Here is a 17,725-nt window from a genome sequence, read left to right on the forward strand (position 1 = left end):
TAAGTTTTGCTAAAGAAAGTTCAAGAGTTAAGCTAACAAAAAGTGACTCTTGATTTGACTGACTAATTTTCTAGCATTGTGCGAGAAGTAATGAAAAGTGATCAAAATTAAGCAAAAAATCAGCCTCAAGGGCCCACAAGGCTGTTATCTAGAACTCAGCCCAAATAAGATCAATGAAGCTGAAACTTTGGTATACTGCACAAGTCCTCACAGTAACTATATGTCCCAATCTTGAGCAAAATCAGCCGACCCTCATTTCCAAGCCTGCCCCACGCTCAGGCAGAAGCTCTTAAAATTCCTGAACTCCACTGACAATATGATAACAATTTATCCCGTAGATATTACATTGAAAGTTATGTCAAAAAAGCTTTTTACCTACAGAAAATTCTAAAGGATACCTCTCACCAAAACATTTATTATTTTGAAGTGGCACACTAATGTTGCATGCATGCAAAAAATCAACATAGGCCACTCACAAAAATTTCAAAATAAAAACAAATATTTCTTGCAGATTTTATTTTCAGTTTGCATGACTTTATGTTGCATTTCCACTTCTGGTGTACTGCGTGTGCAACTTTTGATAGAAATTTTGATTCACTGGCATGGATGGTGCGGGTGGGCTACGCACACATGCAGCTAAAATCCCTATTGAGTCTCCTTAAATTAAAAAAAAAATTGTTCCCAAGAAGCAAAAGGATATTCAAAATCAAAAGTTTAAGGGTAGAATGGCTTAGCATGTGACATAAATGCATCACCTAGTATACTGCCTGCTTTCCTCATGAACTTCCATCTCTTTACTTTTGAACTCATTAAGCTCCTTCCTTATGGCAGCCTATGTACAACAGAATAACAAAGTTAAAGTGGGCTGGCAATCACATGTGCCTAGATAATTTTGAGGTTAATTCACAGAGACTGGCCATTGCTTGTCAATGCTGCTTATCAAAATAATGATACTTGACTAGCAATTACATGGTGTAACTATTTACATCAGCACCAGAATTACTTTATGTCACTAATTAAAATTAAAATTCCCTGTAACATTATATACCTTGTCTTCTGGTGTTAATCTAGTCCATGGCTTGTCAGCTCTGAAAGTGAGAACATGCATGTCAACAAAGTCAATTAAGTCTTCAACCAGCAACAAATGTGTTGAGCAAATGCATACTTAATTTGAATGTGAAAGAAATGATAAAAATTCATATATTTGAGCTGCAGATGGAAGAATGATCTAGACCTTCACAGATATGTACACAACTTATAATATCAAAAAGCAATATTGCAAAACGAAATTCACATAATGACCAGCTGCTTCCATTTGGCTTGATAGCTCTGTTGACAAGGTAAGAGTTTCAATCTCCTGGTGGAGCCTCCCTCCCCACCCCCAGTAAAAAGATCAGAGATTCCAGAAATAGAAGTAGGTTTCCATTGCATTCATGACTATGGTGATCTTTCATCCGCAGTTCACAAATAAGATATTCAAAAATAAACATATTTGACTTATTCACTAACATTTTACCCTTCACTCTGTTTAGCCCTTCAATAATATTCACTATACATTTTTCTACTTCATAATAATAATAATAATAATAATAATAATAATAATAATAATAATAATAATAATAATAATAATAATAATAATAATAATAATGGTTTATTAACAGATCCACTGGGTGGCTCTTCCCTGTTAAATTACAATAATTACAATTACGAAATAAATCAAATTAAATTAAATTAAGTTATTTACAAATTATACAGCAGAAAACAGGATTGACGGAAAACAATTACAGTAAAACTAACTAATGGCTTTGTACTCTGTTTCTTAAAAAATTCCTTGAGAGTCTTAAAAAGGTTCTGTAATCTTTACAGTTTCTAATAGTTTCTGGTAGATTGTTAAATAGTTTCGACGCATTATCTTGGAGAGTGCCATTTTCGATCGGGACCACTAATCTAATTGAATTGCTTGAGCACAGTTCCTTGGGGCATTCCTGTTTTATTATTTTAAGATAATCTGGCCAGGTCTCGGCGTTATGCAAAGCTTTAAAACATGATTTCAGGAGGTTCAGATCTCTTCTCTCATTGATTGGAAGCCATCCGATTTTAAGTACATCCCGAAAGTTCTTAACATAGTGACCGAGTACAAAACTTGCAGCAGCGAATTGAACCCGTTGCAAACGGCGAAGTAAGAATTGTGGTAGAGAGTAAAAGACCAGATCGGCATAATCTAGTTTTGACAAAATCAAAGTTTCTGCTAGCTGCTTTCTGAGCTCATATTTGGCGAGATATTTCAGTTTTCTTAGTATTGATAGAGTGGCGTAGCATCCTGATACCGTGTGCTTGATGTGATCATCCCACTTAAGGTGTTCATTCATAAGTTTGTAAGCATATTTCTAATTATTCGAAGTATTGTTCTTCCTTCAAACACACTGAACAAAACCAAAATGAGTAATCAGGCATATGAGAAGGTTGCTGATGACTTCTTCAAACAAGTTATGTATAACATCTCTTTTTTACCTCACCTTCTATCATAATCATGGACATCTACACATTCAACATAATCATTAAACTTGAGGATCTTCTTTGCCCTTAACTCTTGTACAGTTGGTCGTCTACTTAACTGAAAACAATGCAGAATATAAATTTTATGTCTGGCAGAAAGAATAACACACACAGAGGTAAGATTTAATGCAAGAAGTTGTGCTTTTTAACCTTCTGAAAATCTTGGATCATTTTTAGCACACAAAAAACTTATTACTAGTAGTAATCAAAGATTATAGAGTGCGTTTGACAGCCCTAAGTTGTCCGATTGTACGGCCTGCTGCGTGACTTTTTTTTAGGTAGCCCTTTCGTCCTTTTATATCTGTACGTATTGTGCAACTACCAAGGTGAAATATTTGCAATAAACGAAGCTGAATTTAAAATTTCAGCGGCTACGTTGTTGAACTTAAAAATAATAGAAAGTATTTTCGGTCCGCCTGTTGCGTGACACCGTCGAACTTTAAAACAATGCACATCATTTTCGCTAAAACGCTTTCAATCTTTGAGAAAAACGAAACTTACAGGCCAGCGTACTATTTTGGCCTTCTACTCAAAAGGTATTTTATCAAAATGCCGTGAAACTTACGCGACTATAAAGCCGTAAAAATGTCAAACTGAAGCGAGCTAATTTGCATACAGTTTTGAAAGACATCTCAGGGCCAAGGTCCAGAGAGCGGATAACTCTATCCAGTGGATAAAATGTTCTCCAACCAATAGATTTTATCCGCTGGATAGCGAATTATCTGCTGGTGAAAAGCCCTCTTTACTCGTATTGTAAAAGGTTTCTGAACATAGCAACGATTTTGATGACGATAGTCTTTTCGTAGTTCCACAGGCTAGTTTGCGGTTGAAATCTATTTCTGACACCACGAAATGTACAACGGGCATGCAGCGCTGTCTGATGTGCTGTTCGATGAATTTATTTCCCACGGAAAATTATTTTACCGCGGCCACAAAACGTGTTAGTTGTTCAATGCAATCTTTCACAAAAAAGATTTCTGGAAGAAAGGGAAAAGATTCTGCAGAGATATTTCCATCCAGTGAATATTGATGAACATTGCAGTTGAAATGTGATCCGGTAAAACTTTCCCAATGTATGCAAATTTTGCTCGGATGAACTGCGTCTCTCTTCCAACATGTTATTGCCTAGCAACTTTCCTTTGTCTGACGTCATTCATACTTTGTTTTTCCCTGTTGCCAGGCAACATTACCTTGTGATGTCATCTGCCCCTGCAAAAAAATCTGCGGGGGATGCCAGATGTGCGTTTCAAGATCCATCGATGACAAAAAAATCTCGATTCAAAGCCGTATAACCAAGATTAGGATGGCGTTCTGCGAACGCAAAAATGTGTTCCAACCACACACACATGAGCAAACAAGTTAATTTGAAAAATATGCAGCCATCAATGGTACACTACATGAGACAAACTGATTGTGAAGCTGTTTAAAAAGAAATCTTGAGTCACTTTTAGCACACAGAGAACTTATTAAGAATGTGTTCCAAAAACACACACATGAGCAATCAACTGTTATTTTAAAAAAACTTATAGAGCCATCAATGGTAATTTTACCTTTCTTGTTAAAACTCGTTTCTTTTCTTCCTTTTCCTCTTTTTCCTCTTCTTCTGAAGATGCTAAAATATCACAACAAAAATAACTTTAAGGAAATTTATTAAAAAATAGATCTGAGCCATAACTAAACATAACAATGGATCTCCGATCCCAAAATCAATATGATACATTACCGATCATTGAAATTGGTGAAAAAAAAAAGAACATCATTAGCTAGTGGACGTTGCCATCCCAGAACTCCCATGCCTGTGGGCTGAAAACTTCAATCTCATGTCAGCTCATGATTACAGACCAATTTCATATGCCTGGTTGAAAAATGTGAGTTATGTACAGTCTTAACTGACACCATTTCCAAAAATATGTGAACACAGTTGCCTTCAGGAAATTGACCATGTCATACGAACTTTCCAATCCTTGTATATAATGCTAGATGTAATTAATGGAGGTCTTTGGTCCATATGGAGGGGTCTTGACAATCTGCGAGCCAGCGAGCCATGCGAGGCAGACGTTTGAGGCACTCAGGTTAGCCTAAAAAACACTCCGCTTAGCCTAAATAGCACTCAGGTTACCTTAAATAGCTCCCCGCTTAGCTTAACGGTTAGCATTTATGTTGGGGGTTGTTCATGCCTCGCATGCCTCACATGCGTTGTTCAGGCCTCGGACGTCTGCCTCACATGGCTCGCATGTTTTGTTCATGCCTCGCACGTCTGCCTTGCATGCCTCGCTGGCTCGCATATTGTCCACACTCCATATGGAGCATGATCATTAATTTTCTTGAGAACTTAAGAATTATTCAGAACATCTTTGAGTTGTCTTCAGCACTCATAGGATAAAAATCTCACACCTTGTCAGAAAAAGTTGGCAGGTACATGTATAAATTTCTCAGAGGCAATATTGTAAGAAATGCCTGTAAATCAGACAGGAGAATCAACATTTTTAGCTTACTTTACTAAAAGGAGAATATGATGTAAAATGAAGATGGATGTACTTATCGAGGGTAGGAAAGTGTCAAAACTCTCTTCGTATCAAACATCAGACATTCCCTTACATTTCAATATATTTCTCTCTCTAAGCTCTTGTGCTGTGGGTCTAGTACTGAGCCGTCTGCAAGAAGAATTTAAAAAACATATATAAAGTCAACATTTGTTTTGTCCTAGATTTATTCTACCAAATGTTTTCATATAAAAACAGTTAAGAAATCAGTATTGATATTCAGGACATAAACCAATGGAAAGAGAACCAGGGTAAACCGTCATGCCTTGTGTGATGACTTGTTCAAACTAGAGTGGTTCCATCTTAACTCACTGACTCATCCTAATCACCCCAGGTGAGGTTTAAGACTGCATCCTAAACTATCCACAAAACACCTGAAAATACTCTTGTAGGAAATGAAGAGCCCATAATGGAAAAACAAACAAACAAACAAACAAACAAACAACAACAACAACTTATTTTTGAACCAGTCATGTCACTAACATTCCAATTGTACTTTTGATTAAATTTATTTTTACATTCTTTGATTTATTTTTGGAATTGCATAAAATTATACAAAAGCTGATAAGTACACAACCATGGCATGAAACTTTCTGTTTCATAAATAATATATTTCCTATATCATGATATATTAATTTTGCTTTCCCCAAATAGACTGAAGCTTTTAGTGTTTTCTGAAGCATGCCAAAATATGTTAAAATTAAAGTTGTTCCAATGCAAGAAAATTTTCATTCAGAGATTAGTCACTGGTTGCTAAATGGAAAACAACTTAAAACCTGGCATTAATGAATGAGAAAGGCTGACTTAGCTGTAAGGGCTCACAGTCGTCACCTGTTTCCTCTGCTTCATAAGGAAAAGCAAAGGAAATTCAAGATGCCTTAATGCAGGCTAAAGCCATCCACCTAGACAAGTTTTAAATATAAATTTCACAGACATGTAGAAACTTCTACCTTCTTCAGTGAATATAAATAACCAAATTTAAAGTTGCATCTTCTGTAATATTTGCACTGAAGAGGGCAGAACTTTCTGCTGAAACATGCCTGCGAAACTGAAAATTGTCATATTATATCTAAACTTTTTCATACTTTCCTGCTATCCAGAACTTTGAAACATTATATATCAAATTCAAAAAGAAAGTTTTGAATTTTTCCCAGTTAAATTTCTAATGTCACACTACAATAAACAAGAGATAATAAACTGTATCTATCTCTTCACTAAGCACAGTTACTACCATAAACACTCAACTTGGTTATAATGTAACAAAATGGCCCGAAGAGGCTCAAGGCCAACTTACAAATATTTAATGCATCGTGACAGAAAACAGTACAACGCAATCTCCAGATTCCACACCAAGTCACAAAGCATGCTACTGTTATCATTTGCTTTGTTGTGAAGAAAGTAAAAGGTATTTTCTATACAACATTCTAGACAGTAGACTGTCCCCAGCACAACCTGTGACATACTGAATGTTTCTGTAGCCTCGCAGAGTTGAAACAAAACTTCATCACAACGAAAGCAGCAGCATTATCGTACTCTGGGCCATAACTTTCCCACATGTAAGAGATCTATACACTCCTTCTTTGCTGTCTTGTAGTTGGCTACAGACAAATCTCTGCTTTATTAAGCATCTGGTATTTCATTATAATTAGTATAGACCCTAAGGAAATTAATTTATTTCATGCATAGAACATCTTGCATAAATTATTAATTAAATCTCTTATACAAGGTAGAGTAGGGATAACTGAATAGTATCACAACTCCACTGGCACAACTACAATAACATATGCCTGCCCAGTGGACGGGTGCCAGCATATTAAGCTTCAAAGTATCGACAATGTCATCTCTTCATAAAAACCATAAAATTACACAATTTTCTGAGTAAAGGAAATAATCATTTTTATCAATGCATCAAAGGCACTTTACTGCCTGGTGCATTTAAACAGCAGGTGGGGTTTTGTGGTAAACCAATCACATGTATAACACCTGCTAAAATTGATTCCTTGTGGTCAGAAAAAAAAAATTGTAGTCCTTTTAAACTCAACCTTTTATGCTCCCAAAGAAAATCTTAATTTAAAGTGCATATGACAGAATTTTTTTGATTCGCTTGATGTTGTTCTTGCTTGAAAATCGGGAAAAAAATTCCTTATCAATTTTTCTTCCCCATGTTTCAGGCGTCATAAAAACAGAAAATTTCACTTCTGATGGGATACAATATCATGCAAGATGGGTGACTGGCCATAACATAGCTGTGACGTCAATACAGGCTAGATACTTTTGTGGTTTCACTATTCATAAGTTGTTTTGTTATTAAATCTCAAATCTCAAATGCCTTATTATTTTAACAGGATCATTATTGAATCAGATGATCACTGAAAACTCTTTGGATCATATTTTCACCCCAATTGTTAAGAAGCAGAATCATTAATCACTGAGTCCCAGACATTACAAATGAATGGGTCACATAATTGTCGTTGATAGTGAAATTAGATTTGCTTCCTCTGTTTTGCAGTAGGCAACTCTACCGTATATGACGGCAAAGTCAGATTATTTGCACTGTTCTAACTTTCAGCAAAATTTTTATCCAGTCTTAGTCATACATGTATCTAACAACAACAATATTCTTGATGTCCATTTTGCACAGATGTTAAGGTGTTTCTTGCCCCAGCCCTTTCTTGGAAAATACTGTTTTGAAGCCCTATTTTATTAACGTTGTAAAAATATCCCCCAAACCACTAACCACCACAATTTTTGCTAACTAGTGAGAAATATCTAAGAATATCCTACTGTTTTAGAACTACCAAATTCAAGCCAATGGATATTTGTGAGTCCTAAAAGAGATAACAAATTTATTTATAAATTTGTTTTATTTATTAATGAATTGTCACTGAATTACAAAATATGCCGAAAAAACAACAACAAATGCAAAAATTGTTCAAAAAAGGGGGAAGGGTACAACAAGGAGGAGTAATTGGATGGAGTCCCAATTGACAACTGCACACTTTTACTAAGAAAGAGAAAAAAGAGAACAAAAAAGTCCACCTCAGCTTTCATTGCATGCACCATATTCCCTATATTGCAATAGTTACATGCAGCTCATCCCGTACTCTGCAAGGGGTGTCACTACCACCCTTATGGCAGGCACAATATTCCCGATATTGCAATAGTTACAGCCAGCTCATCCCGTACACCACAAGGGGTGTCCCTACCACCCTTATAGCATGCACCATATTCCATGTATTGCAATAGTTACAGCCAGCTCATCCCATACTCTGCAAGGGGTGTTACTACCATCCTTATGGCATCATTTTCAGGATGTGTTCCTGCTGCTGTTGCTCTCGTTGTTCGGTAGGGTGTGTTGCTACCACTCTTGTGGCGTTATTTTCAGGATGTGTTGCTGTTGCTGTTGTTGTCGTTTTTTAGTAGGGTGTGTGGCTACCCCCTTATGGCATCATTTTCAGGATGTGTTCCTGCTGCTGTTATTCTCGTTTTTCAGTAGGGTGTGTGGCTACCACCCTTATGGCGTCATTTCCAGGATGTGTTGCTGCTGCTGTTGTTGTCGTTTTTCAGTAGGGTGTGTGGCTACCATCCTTATGGCGTCATTTTCAGGATGTGTTGCTGCTGCTGTTGTTCTCATTGTTCGGTAGGGTGTGTGTACGTGGCTACCACCCTTATGGCATCATTTTCAGGATGTGTTCCTGCTGCTGTTCTTGTCGTTGTTCGATAGGTATGTGTCGCTGCCACCCTTATGGCATCATTTTTAGGGTGTCTCACTGCTGCTATTATTGTAGGTGCTTGGTAGGGTGAGTGTCGCTGTGACCCCTTATATATTCACTTGCAGGTATGCTGCTCCCACAACCAATAACCTAAATTTCATTTACTACCAAAGACTGTGGAGGTCTCTTGAAGACTTGTCTTTTGCAATAGTTGTTCACATGATCAACTTTCCACGAGCAAGAAAGCAATCCATTTTGAAGAAACAATTTTAACAGGAATAGGAAGAGCACATTGTATTTTTCCAGAAAATATCCGTTCCCCCACCACAGAGGGAATTCGCCCCCAAGCACTAGGATGTCCCTTTTACATAGCACACTTAAACGGGAAGTATCACAGGAATTTGGTGTTATATCAAAAACTCCAAATTAAACCTTTTTCTATAAACAGAAACCTAAACGTATTGACTGGGTTACCATATGCCGCAAAAAAATAGACTAATAAAAAAGACTTATTGTTTTCAAGGTTTCGCATTTTCATTTCTAAAATACACTAGAGCAGGTCATGAGTTGTTCCTTTCAAGAATTCAGTTGATTCTTTTTCTTGATGTTCTAGAATTATTTTGTAACTAAGTGAAGGTGTTGTTGCACCATTTTTACCACAAAAGGTCAAAATCCCATTGATACTTCCCCTTTAAGTATGCTATAGTTCTGAGGCACTTTACAGTGCTGGGCTAAAATAAACCATTCAAAAGTGATCTACATAGTTAATTCTGTAAACTTAAAAGTTCTACTGTCTTGTTACAAAGATAAGGGAAAGAGATATGAAATTTGCCCAAAGTTTACGTATTAAAAAGTTAGTGCACACCCAAAGAAACATAGTTACCTTATAAGTTTGGTCCCTACTTCATTCTTTCTTTCTAATTTCTCTTCTTCTGTTTTAGCTGTGAAAAAAATAAAAATTGGAAAGAAAAAAAAAAGAAAATAAATAAATAATAAGAAGAACAATACACAACTTTGTCTTATTAAAACAGGAGTACCAGAATTACATTAATAAAAGTGATTTTTATCCAGGGCCTATAACCAACAACAAATCAAATACACTCCAAAACAAAAACCTACTATTTTGTATAAACTAAGACAATTCAATACATTAGTCTCAGGTTGGATCTGAATTAAAATGATTCCCTATCATTGCAAACTATGGTATGGTTTACACTGAGCTTTCTTGTTACACGATAACACTGTAGTCAATTGATGTAGCACTGTGGAAGTTGATGATTAGAGGTTTACAATTTACTCATTGTTCTAACTACGTATTGTTCAGTTACTGGTACAAGGACAAATCTTTACACAATAAAAAGTGGTTATAACATAGCTTACATGTCTGTAACCACAAACAAATTTATTTTCATCTGTTTAAATCTTTGTGTTTTACTAAACAAAATGCTGCAAACATTTCTGTTTTTGGTTAAAACCACAGTTTTTATAGGCTACCAAAGTTACAATTATTTTCTGTGCCCTGAAGAGAAAGAGGGACTGGGACTGGTCATGTCATTCCAGGATGCTGACAACAGCAACACTTTGATCTCAGTCATTTACTTGTTGCAGTCATTTGTGCATTTATTTTACATTTGCACACTGGCTAGCACTTCATGAAGATTAAAGGGGAATGAAGAGAAGGAACAAGAGAGAAAACTATGGTACTAACTGAGTGAGTATATCATGTCTATCTACACTTGACAAAATTTCCACGCATATTTAATTATTATCTAAGTGTCACAGTGATAATTGCAACCATGAATTTTTACAAAATAATGGCGTGTGGTACTTGCTATTGTGGGTTAGACGTATGTTTTCGAGCATTAGTGAGTGACATCTTCCTCACAGCACAAGCTAGTACTTCAGTTTTGTGTCAACTCATTCCTTTCTTCTTCTTCTCTATTTTTTTTGTTTCTGCAGGTCATCTGTCCCATAAAAGAGACAAAGTTACACCCAAAAACAACAGAGTTATCACTCCATAGGAATTCCTTCTTTTCAACCAAACTGATGCAAGCAAACAAAGGATGTTCTGAAATGACATCACAAATAATGTGTTTCTGCAACACAGCTAATATTTTTAATTAACGCAATTTCCCTGACTGAAAATAATTCACACCCCCCCCCAAAAAAGAACTTTAATACCCAATAAAGAACAGGCAACTGAAAATAATCAAACAAAGATAAAAAACCTTGTGCCAAAAATTCAAACTTGGTCCTTCCTGAATGAAAGGATAGCACAGACTATATCATATCCACTACACAAGTCACGCCTTCTAACTATGTTCTGAAAATGTTTACTTATTTAAAAATAACAAAAAAAAAAAGGATACCACTGAAAATATAGCAAACCTGAGCATACATAAGAAGAAGAAAAGAAAGAAAGCTTGGGCCAACATAAGGCTATGTGACCCAAGAACTTATTAAAGCCATTTTGAACAACACTTTTGTTGGTTATTTTGACCACAACAATTGACAGCTTCTTCCATATACAGCTGTATCTATTGACAAGTCTCTTGTTAGACAAATTGTTCTGTAACAAATTCTTAACTGCTGGTCTATATTTGCCTTTGTTATCAGCCAGGGATAATGCCTAATTGAAACTGTCAGAATCTGATTTGACATACACTGCAGCAAGGAAAATGATAAAACTTATATCAACATGAAAGCTAATGCTGACAAGTCATGATTTACAGAGACCATTGTCTCTATAGTTTGACCAAAAATTTTAGGATTAATCTTTAGGTTAAAACACTAAATTATAAAGTGCCAAATAGAAGCAGAAAGTTATGATTCCTATAATACAAAGATTACCTTTGTAACACATTACATACCCAAATTTGAGTTTCAAGTCCAAATGAAGCATAAATTTTAAACAGGATCCTTAGTTAAGATCACCATAACGTAATCCCTGATGAAAGGAACTTCTCTTTAATTTCAATAAAACTGATTATAATCTATACTGCTTTCAGGCTTAACAGAAACATTTTAGTCTATAACAAACTTACTTAAATCCAGGAGGACTGCCTGAGATTGCCCAACTAAGGTGATTATTTGTCGAAGAAATAACATAAATGAAGACTACAAGAATGGTCATTAAGTTGTCTTATATCATGATAAAATGATATGAACACAGAAAATATGACTGATACCAGACTGATAATTCATGCAGTCTGGGATTTCTTTTCCGCTGTCTTGTCTTCCCACCAGCTGCAGTAAAGAATGGCTCTTCTAATTGGAAGGATGGATAATTGGTATTTATCATCACTGAGGCAGGTGTAACTTGGGAAAATAATAATATTCTTCTTCTTGTAAGGTGTTAAGAAGCACACAATAATAGCTATAGTTGACCATACACAAAATAAAATATAAAATTTTGATCCTGACCCAATCCTCCAAAATCAAAATGAATTCGTTATCAATAACCCCATGAAACAAATAGCCTAGGTAGTGAATGTAAGTGTAATGTAAGCTAATCATTCCTGATAGGATGATTGCAACACAATCCAACAATAACTTAAACACTTTTACAGCTAACCTAACTTACATACAGGAAGACTAATATTTCTGGCAACTTAAAATAAATAAATTTCAGCCGATGAAACATGAAGATCTTAATAAAAATAGAACCCCTGCAGGATTCATAAGACTTTCAAAATTGAATAAAATTAAAGCCAAAACTACAAAAAAAACAAAAAAACAAAAAAATTAAAACCATTTCACTTCCAAGTTTAAAGCATTCCTTATATTTTATTTTATATAAAATAAAGAATACTTGCTTTAGGAGAAAGTCAAAATATTTAATCTCTGTGAGGACCTATTTACCACCATAGGCTAATGCACTTTTAGTGTGTTGAAATTAAAGTTGTCATAAGCACTTTATATCCAGTTAAGTCAACAAATGATAATTACATTTCTTCATTTTCTCGTGAATCATGCCCACATTTACACTACACTAACTATTAATCACCTTCTCCTTAAGAAGAAGCACCAAATGAATATAATTCATACTTACAAGAATAATATTTTTTAACCAAAATTCCCTTTTTTACAAATTATTTACCCAATCAACTTTCTTTTTCTTTTTTAGTGAACTTCCTGTGGCATCTGCCCACTTTTCTCAGTGTGTGGACAGGTGCCACCAAAAGCTTCAGTGAAAAGAGTAAAAGATAGATTGCATAAACATATTTGGTAGAAAATAAATTTTGCGTTTCTTTTCTGACCAAACAATAAAACATATCTAACGAGGTAACGTATCTAACTTTCCCATGAAAGGTAATTTCAATAATAATTATCGACAATCCTGCTAGGATTTATTTACTGTTGAAAACAAATTAAATGCAAATGCAAATGTTACCTTGAAATCCACAATCCCCAAAATAAATAAATAAATAAATAAATAAATAAATAAATAAATAAATAAATAAATAAATAGATAAATAAATAAAAACTGAGATGTAATTTGCCGCTTAAATTGTAACGATTAGCCCACGGCAAGTTTCAAGTTTCTTTATTTCCACATATCAATTAAACACAAAGAACAGGAATTAGGAAGAAAGGAATGTGGAGGTGTGAAAACGAAAACCCATGGGGTTAAAAAGTGTTTACACAAGTCATCTAATCTCTTACTTAACTTCATGGCCAACTCAAACAACATAAAACAAGACAGGACCTAGTGTTTCAGATCTAAGAGACGCAATAAAAATAACTCATTCATACATGTACTTCATGTACTTCACTTACTTCCTTTTTTTTGGGGGGGGGGGGGGGTAGGCAGATCCCCCCACCTCCATAACTTCACAGGTATAAAAGCTATCATATGACAATGAGGTTTGGAGGATAGCTAACTAGTACATCTAAAGATTGCAACAGGAAGTGATGACATAATAATATGACATGGTAATAGGCTTTTTCACAGTTGTGTGCTTAGTGACCTGGTCTTGGATTGGAAGCGAGGCTGGAGGTGACCTTGTTTTGATACAGATATCACTACTATTGATGTGTAAATGCAAACTAGTTAGCATAAGAACAGCATGATCTACATATGAAAAGCAGTGAGGTTTGTATCAAAACAAGGTCACCCCCAGCCTCGCTTACAATTCAAGGCCGGGTCACTTAGCACAGAACTGTAAAATGGCCTATTATGTCATGATTGCCAATGTTAGATCCGCCATCTTGAATTTCTGGATTTCTCCCATTCTTCAGGAAAGCACCGCAATTGAATGAAAGGTGATCAAAACCAATAAAGGAACACTAATATGAACTAAAAACATTTTCTGAAAAAATGGCCTGTCAAAAATTGGTTGCCATGGTCACATCAAAGTCAATGTACACCCACCAACCACATCAAATCTTTCCCAGATAAATTTCTGTAAAAGTTCTGAAGTTTCATAGCATTTGATAAAATATTTAAGTTATTCTGGTTCAAAGTCGCCATGGGCAGGATCCGTCCCCGCCTCCACCAGTCTAGATAGGGTTACAGGGTCCGAAATTGCGCTTTCCTGGTCGCCAATGCGACTAAAAATTTTTCACTGGCGACCAGAATTTCACAACTTGTCGCCAGCGGGCGATTAACTATTTCATGCCACGATCATTATACAAACAATAACTTTGATTTTCAGCCAAATCGATAAAAATAAAATTCAAAGCCGCCCGCCAATTGGTCACTTAGTTTTTACCTTTCCACTGCTTTTGAAGTATAAAACCGATTTTCCTGTTATTATAAATCTATCACAACGCTTCACAACTCGAGCAGTGCGAAGCTTCGCCGCCATGTTTTTTTGAACGAGAAATGCTGCACGGTTGTGGCCTGGTGCGAACAACATGGCGATCTGTCGATCGTCTTGACAGAACGCGAAAGGAAAGATCGTTTACGGTTTTGAACATAGAGCAAAGAACCAACCAGCAGTTTTTCAATCGGGTACATTTCTTCTCCAAAAGTTAGAGACAAGAGAAGGTAAAAAAGTAGAATTAAAACATTTAGCAGTCTTATGAAACTGCGTATATAGCCGGCATTCGATTCGTTCGTCGTGGTTTTTCAGTGGTAGGTGTATAAATCGCTATTGCGGCCCCAAACGCAAACACGTTCTCTTCGTTCTGATTCTTAAAAGAAAAATTGGCGACCAGAATTTTCCATCTGGCAACCAAAAATTTTGGTTTGTGTTTCGCTGCGAAGGAAAAATTTTATTGACACTTTTTTTTCTGCTTTTTGGCGACCACATTTTTCCATATGGCGACTGAAAAAAAAATTTCAGTCGCCACTTGGTGCCTGCCTAAAAAAGTTAATTTCGGACCCTGGGTTAACAGTGGTTCAGCTTTTCATGTATACCAAAGTAGTGGTAATTAAAAGCAATTTTTTTAAGGAGCATAGTATGAGGCTCAGCAATTAATTGTGAGTATTCTTGAGAAATCATTTTAAGACATTAAAATTTAACTATTTAAGTTAAATTTCTGATAACTCTTGAAAAAACACAAAAACCAAGATATATTTACTCTAGCAACATTTCATTCATGATTAAAGGACTTTTCGTTCTAATCAAATCTCAAAATCTAGAAAAATCCAGAATCAGTCAAATATGCCTCCACCAAACAATGACTGGTAGCTGGCTTTTGCTAGTAGCTCTGCCTCTAATAATGACACTTGTTTAGTAATACTTGTTTAATTAGTAATACACTTATTTAGTAATACAAGGTTTTATTGAAAGCTGACTTACTTGGCAGAATATTCCTGGCCTCAAGTTCACTTTGACTAGGTCGGCTTCTTAACTTCAGAGCTAAACTATCTTTCCTTTTCAGCTTGGAAGCTAAACCTGTAATTATGAAAATGTACTTGGGTTAAGTTTACTTGTAAGTGTCCATTACACAGCCTTAACAATAAGAGGCAGTCTATGACTGCATGTGGCTACTGCTTTATTTTTGTAGAATATTGCAGTAAAAAAGCAATGTTGTATAAAATTCAGGGGGGTAAATGAACAGCTCAAGTCAGTGCTAAAATTGTGCAGTGTAATTTGATCATGTTGTCATATGCGCAAATTTGGTATGCACTGGAGGATTTTGGTTCGTTTACACTTTAATACACAGGGGACAGTAATAGATATCACATGGTGAAGAAATTCCATGAATCAAGACACACAGACAAACAGACAATAAGCTCTCTTAATTGAAAAATTTATTCAGAGACCCGTGCTCACATCTGAAAAGCAAATTTGTTCAATTTTCGCCTCGAGTGAAGCTACATGAAGGCAACTGAGTGAACTGCAAGTCACTGAAGCACAATTTCTTGACTCTATTAAACTGAGTACGTTTTTTGAAAATTTCACCAAAACTATTGTATTTAAATAAAATTCACATTCAAACCTGTAGTATTTTGTAAAGTGGATTCCCAGGAGCACACAAAAATTTCCAAGAATATCTACAGCTCATGTGATGATTTGCAGATCTTGTTTGCGATCGCACATGTTTGAGACACCTTGACACAATCTCAAACAGGAATTTCTTCACTATTAACTCACTGATTTGATTCCCTTTTTAATCAGCCAAGTGTTCCTTGGAAGTTGTTCTTTTGATTTACAGCATTGAAAACCTGTGTTTTCCTTCCAAGAACCACAAACTACCACCTTGAAAATCCACGCATGAGAGACGCAGCATCCATTTTTAATTGAATACAAGGATCTTCCGTACAAATAAAGCTGACTGAGATCTCGTCAACCTGTCAGGGTGAGCTCGACCCAACTTTGTGTAAATTCTACAATTCCGAAAGCTTCCGATTTACGCGATCACCAACATGATAGCATAGTGGCTACGCCTTCCCAGAAGGCAGTAACCACAAAAAGTACCTGTTATAATCCCCTTTGTCTCCTCTTCTTCATCTGAGTCTGAATAGCTACTGTCATGGGCTCCAGTTCCATGCCATCTGCTTTGTGAATTCTCCTCTTCATTGCTATTTTCCTGGCCAGCACTTTGAACAACTACAAATCTAACGAAACAAAACATTTTAACGCCAACAACTAACAAATAAAGCAAAGAATGAAGTCTGCTTAATCCAACAAAGTTCTTCTAGTTCTTAGTGAGCAAACATTCTACCAATTGCACTTTTCAAATCATGCTTGCTTTTTGTGGAAAGTGCCATGCAGGAGAGGGAGGATTATCAGAACAATTTTTATTTTCCTTTCCTTGCAAATTGTGGTAATTAATCTGTTATAAGGGAAAGAATTGAACAGTTTTGTTGTTAATTTTGAAACCAACAACAGATTTACAGTGCATGTAATGCCAAACCTTGTGGTATGCCAAGCTAAGAAGGTAACCAGACCAACCAAATTTTAAATCTCACTGGTACATGTACTTCATGTAAGTGCACAAAAACTACTTGCAAATGATTAGTACCATATCATTGACAGAATCCAAAAGAGGACACCTCGTGACAATTTATTGTATGGTTCAATAGTTTGACACAGTACCTGGGTTGCTGACCAGTCGTGCTACAGTGTCTATTGTTCTGTGTTCTTGGAACTGTTCGTTCCTCTGAAGAAGATTCTGCTGTGTTCCGTCGAGCTATTAACAAGCAACAAAATAATGGTCACTCACTAATCCTTCCTAAGACAACACACTTTGATCAAGTTTCCAAACTACAGATAAAGTAGTACATTGTCTGGTTCTAGAAAATATCCATACCTCCTAACAGAGGGTTACCAGAAATTCCAAGAGGTAGGTTTCATGTAAATTTCTGATGGTGAGTGAAGCTACAAAAATTATCCTTCCAAACATTTTGATAAGATTGAATGACCAGTTTCACTTAAAACTATTTGTACATTGGCCTCACTTTTGGTTTGGTCAATTTGCAGCACAACCTCAGCAAGACTGACAACTTTGAAAATCCTG

The 17,725-nt window shown here is 35.8% G+C and overlaps 1 protein-coding gene across 1 annotated transcript in view; it reads right to left on the minus strand.

Annotated features, from left to right (window-relative positions):
- The window catches only part of LOC146452903 (phosphatase and actin regulator 1-like), a 29,354-nt gene that overhangs the window by 4,706 nt on the left and 6,923 nt on the right, over nucleotides 1-17,725 (minus strand). Inside the window, exons 4-12 of the mRNA XM_085097653.1 lie at nucleotides 17,305-17,398; nucleotides 16,684-16,823; nucleotides 15,562-15,657; nucleotides 9,696-9,753; nucleotides 5,155-5,210; nucleotides 4,107-4,168; nucleotides 2,517-2,614; nucleotides 1,049-1,088; nucleotides 756-832 (exon numbers count right to left, since the gene is read on the minus strand). Coding sequence (XP_084953779.1) covers nucleotides 756-832; nucleotides 1,049-1,088; nucleotides 2,517-2,614; nucleotides 4,107-4,168; nucleotides 5,155-5,210; nucleotides 9,696-9,753; nucleotides 15,562-15,657; nucleotides 16,684-16,823; nucleotides 17,305-17,398 — 721 coding nt within the window. The remainder of the gene's footprint in view (nucleotides 1-755; nucleotides 833-1,048; nucleotides 1,089-2,516; nucleotides 2,615-4,106; nucleotides 4,169-5,154; nucleotides 5,211-9,695; nucleotides 9,754-15,561; nucleotides 15,658-16,683; nucleotides 16,824-17,304; nucleotides 17,399-17,725) is intronic.

Source organism: Pavona decussata, unplaced genomic scaffold (assembly GCF_977016875.1).
Source record: "Pavona decussata unplaced genomic scaffold, jaPavDecu1.1 SCAFFOLD_366, whole genome shotgun sequence".
In the NCBI taxonomy this organism is placed as follows: Eukaryota; Metazoa; Cnidaria; class Anthozoa; order Scleractinia; family Agariciidae; genus Pavona; species Pavona decussata.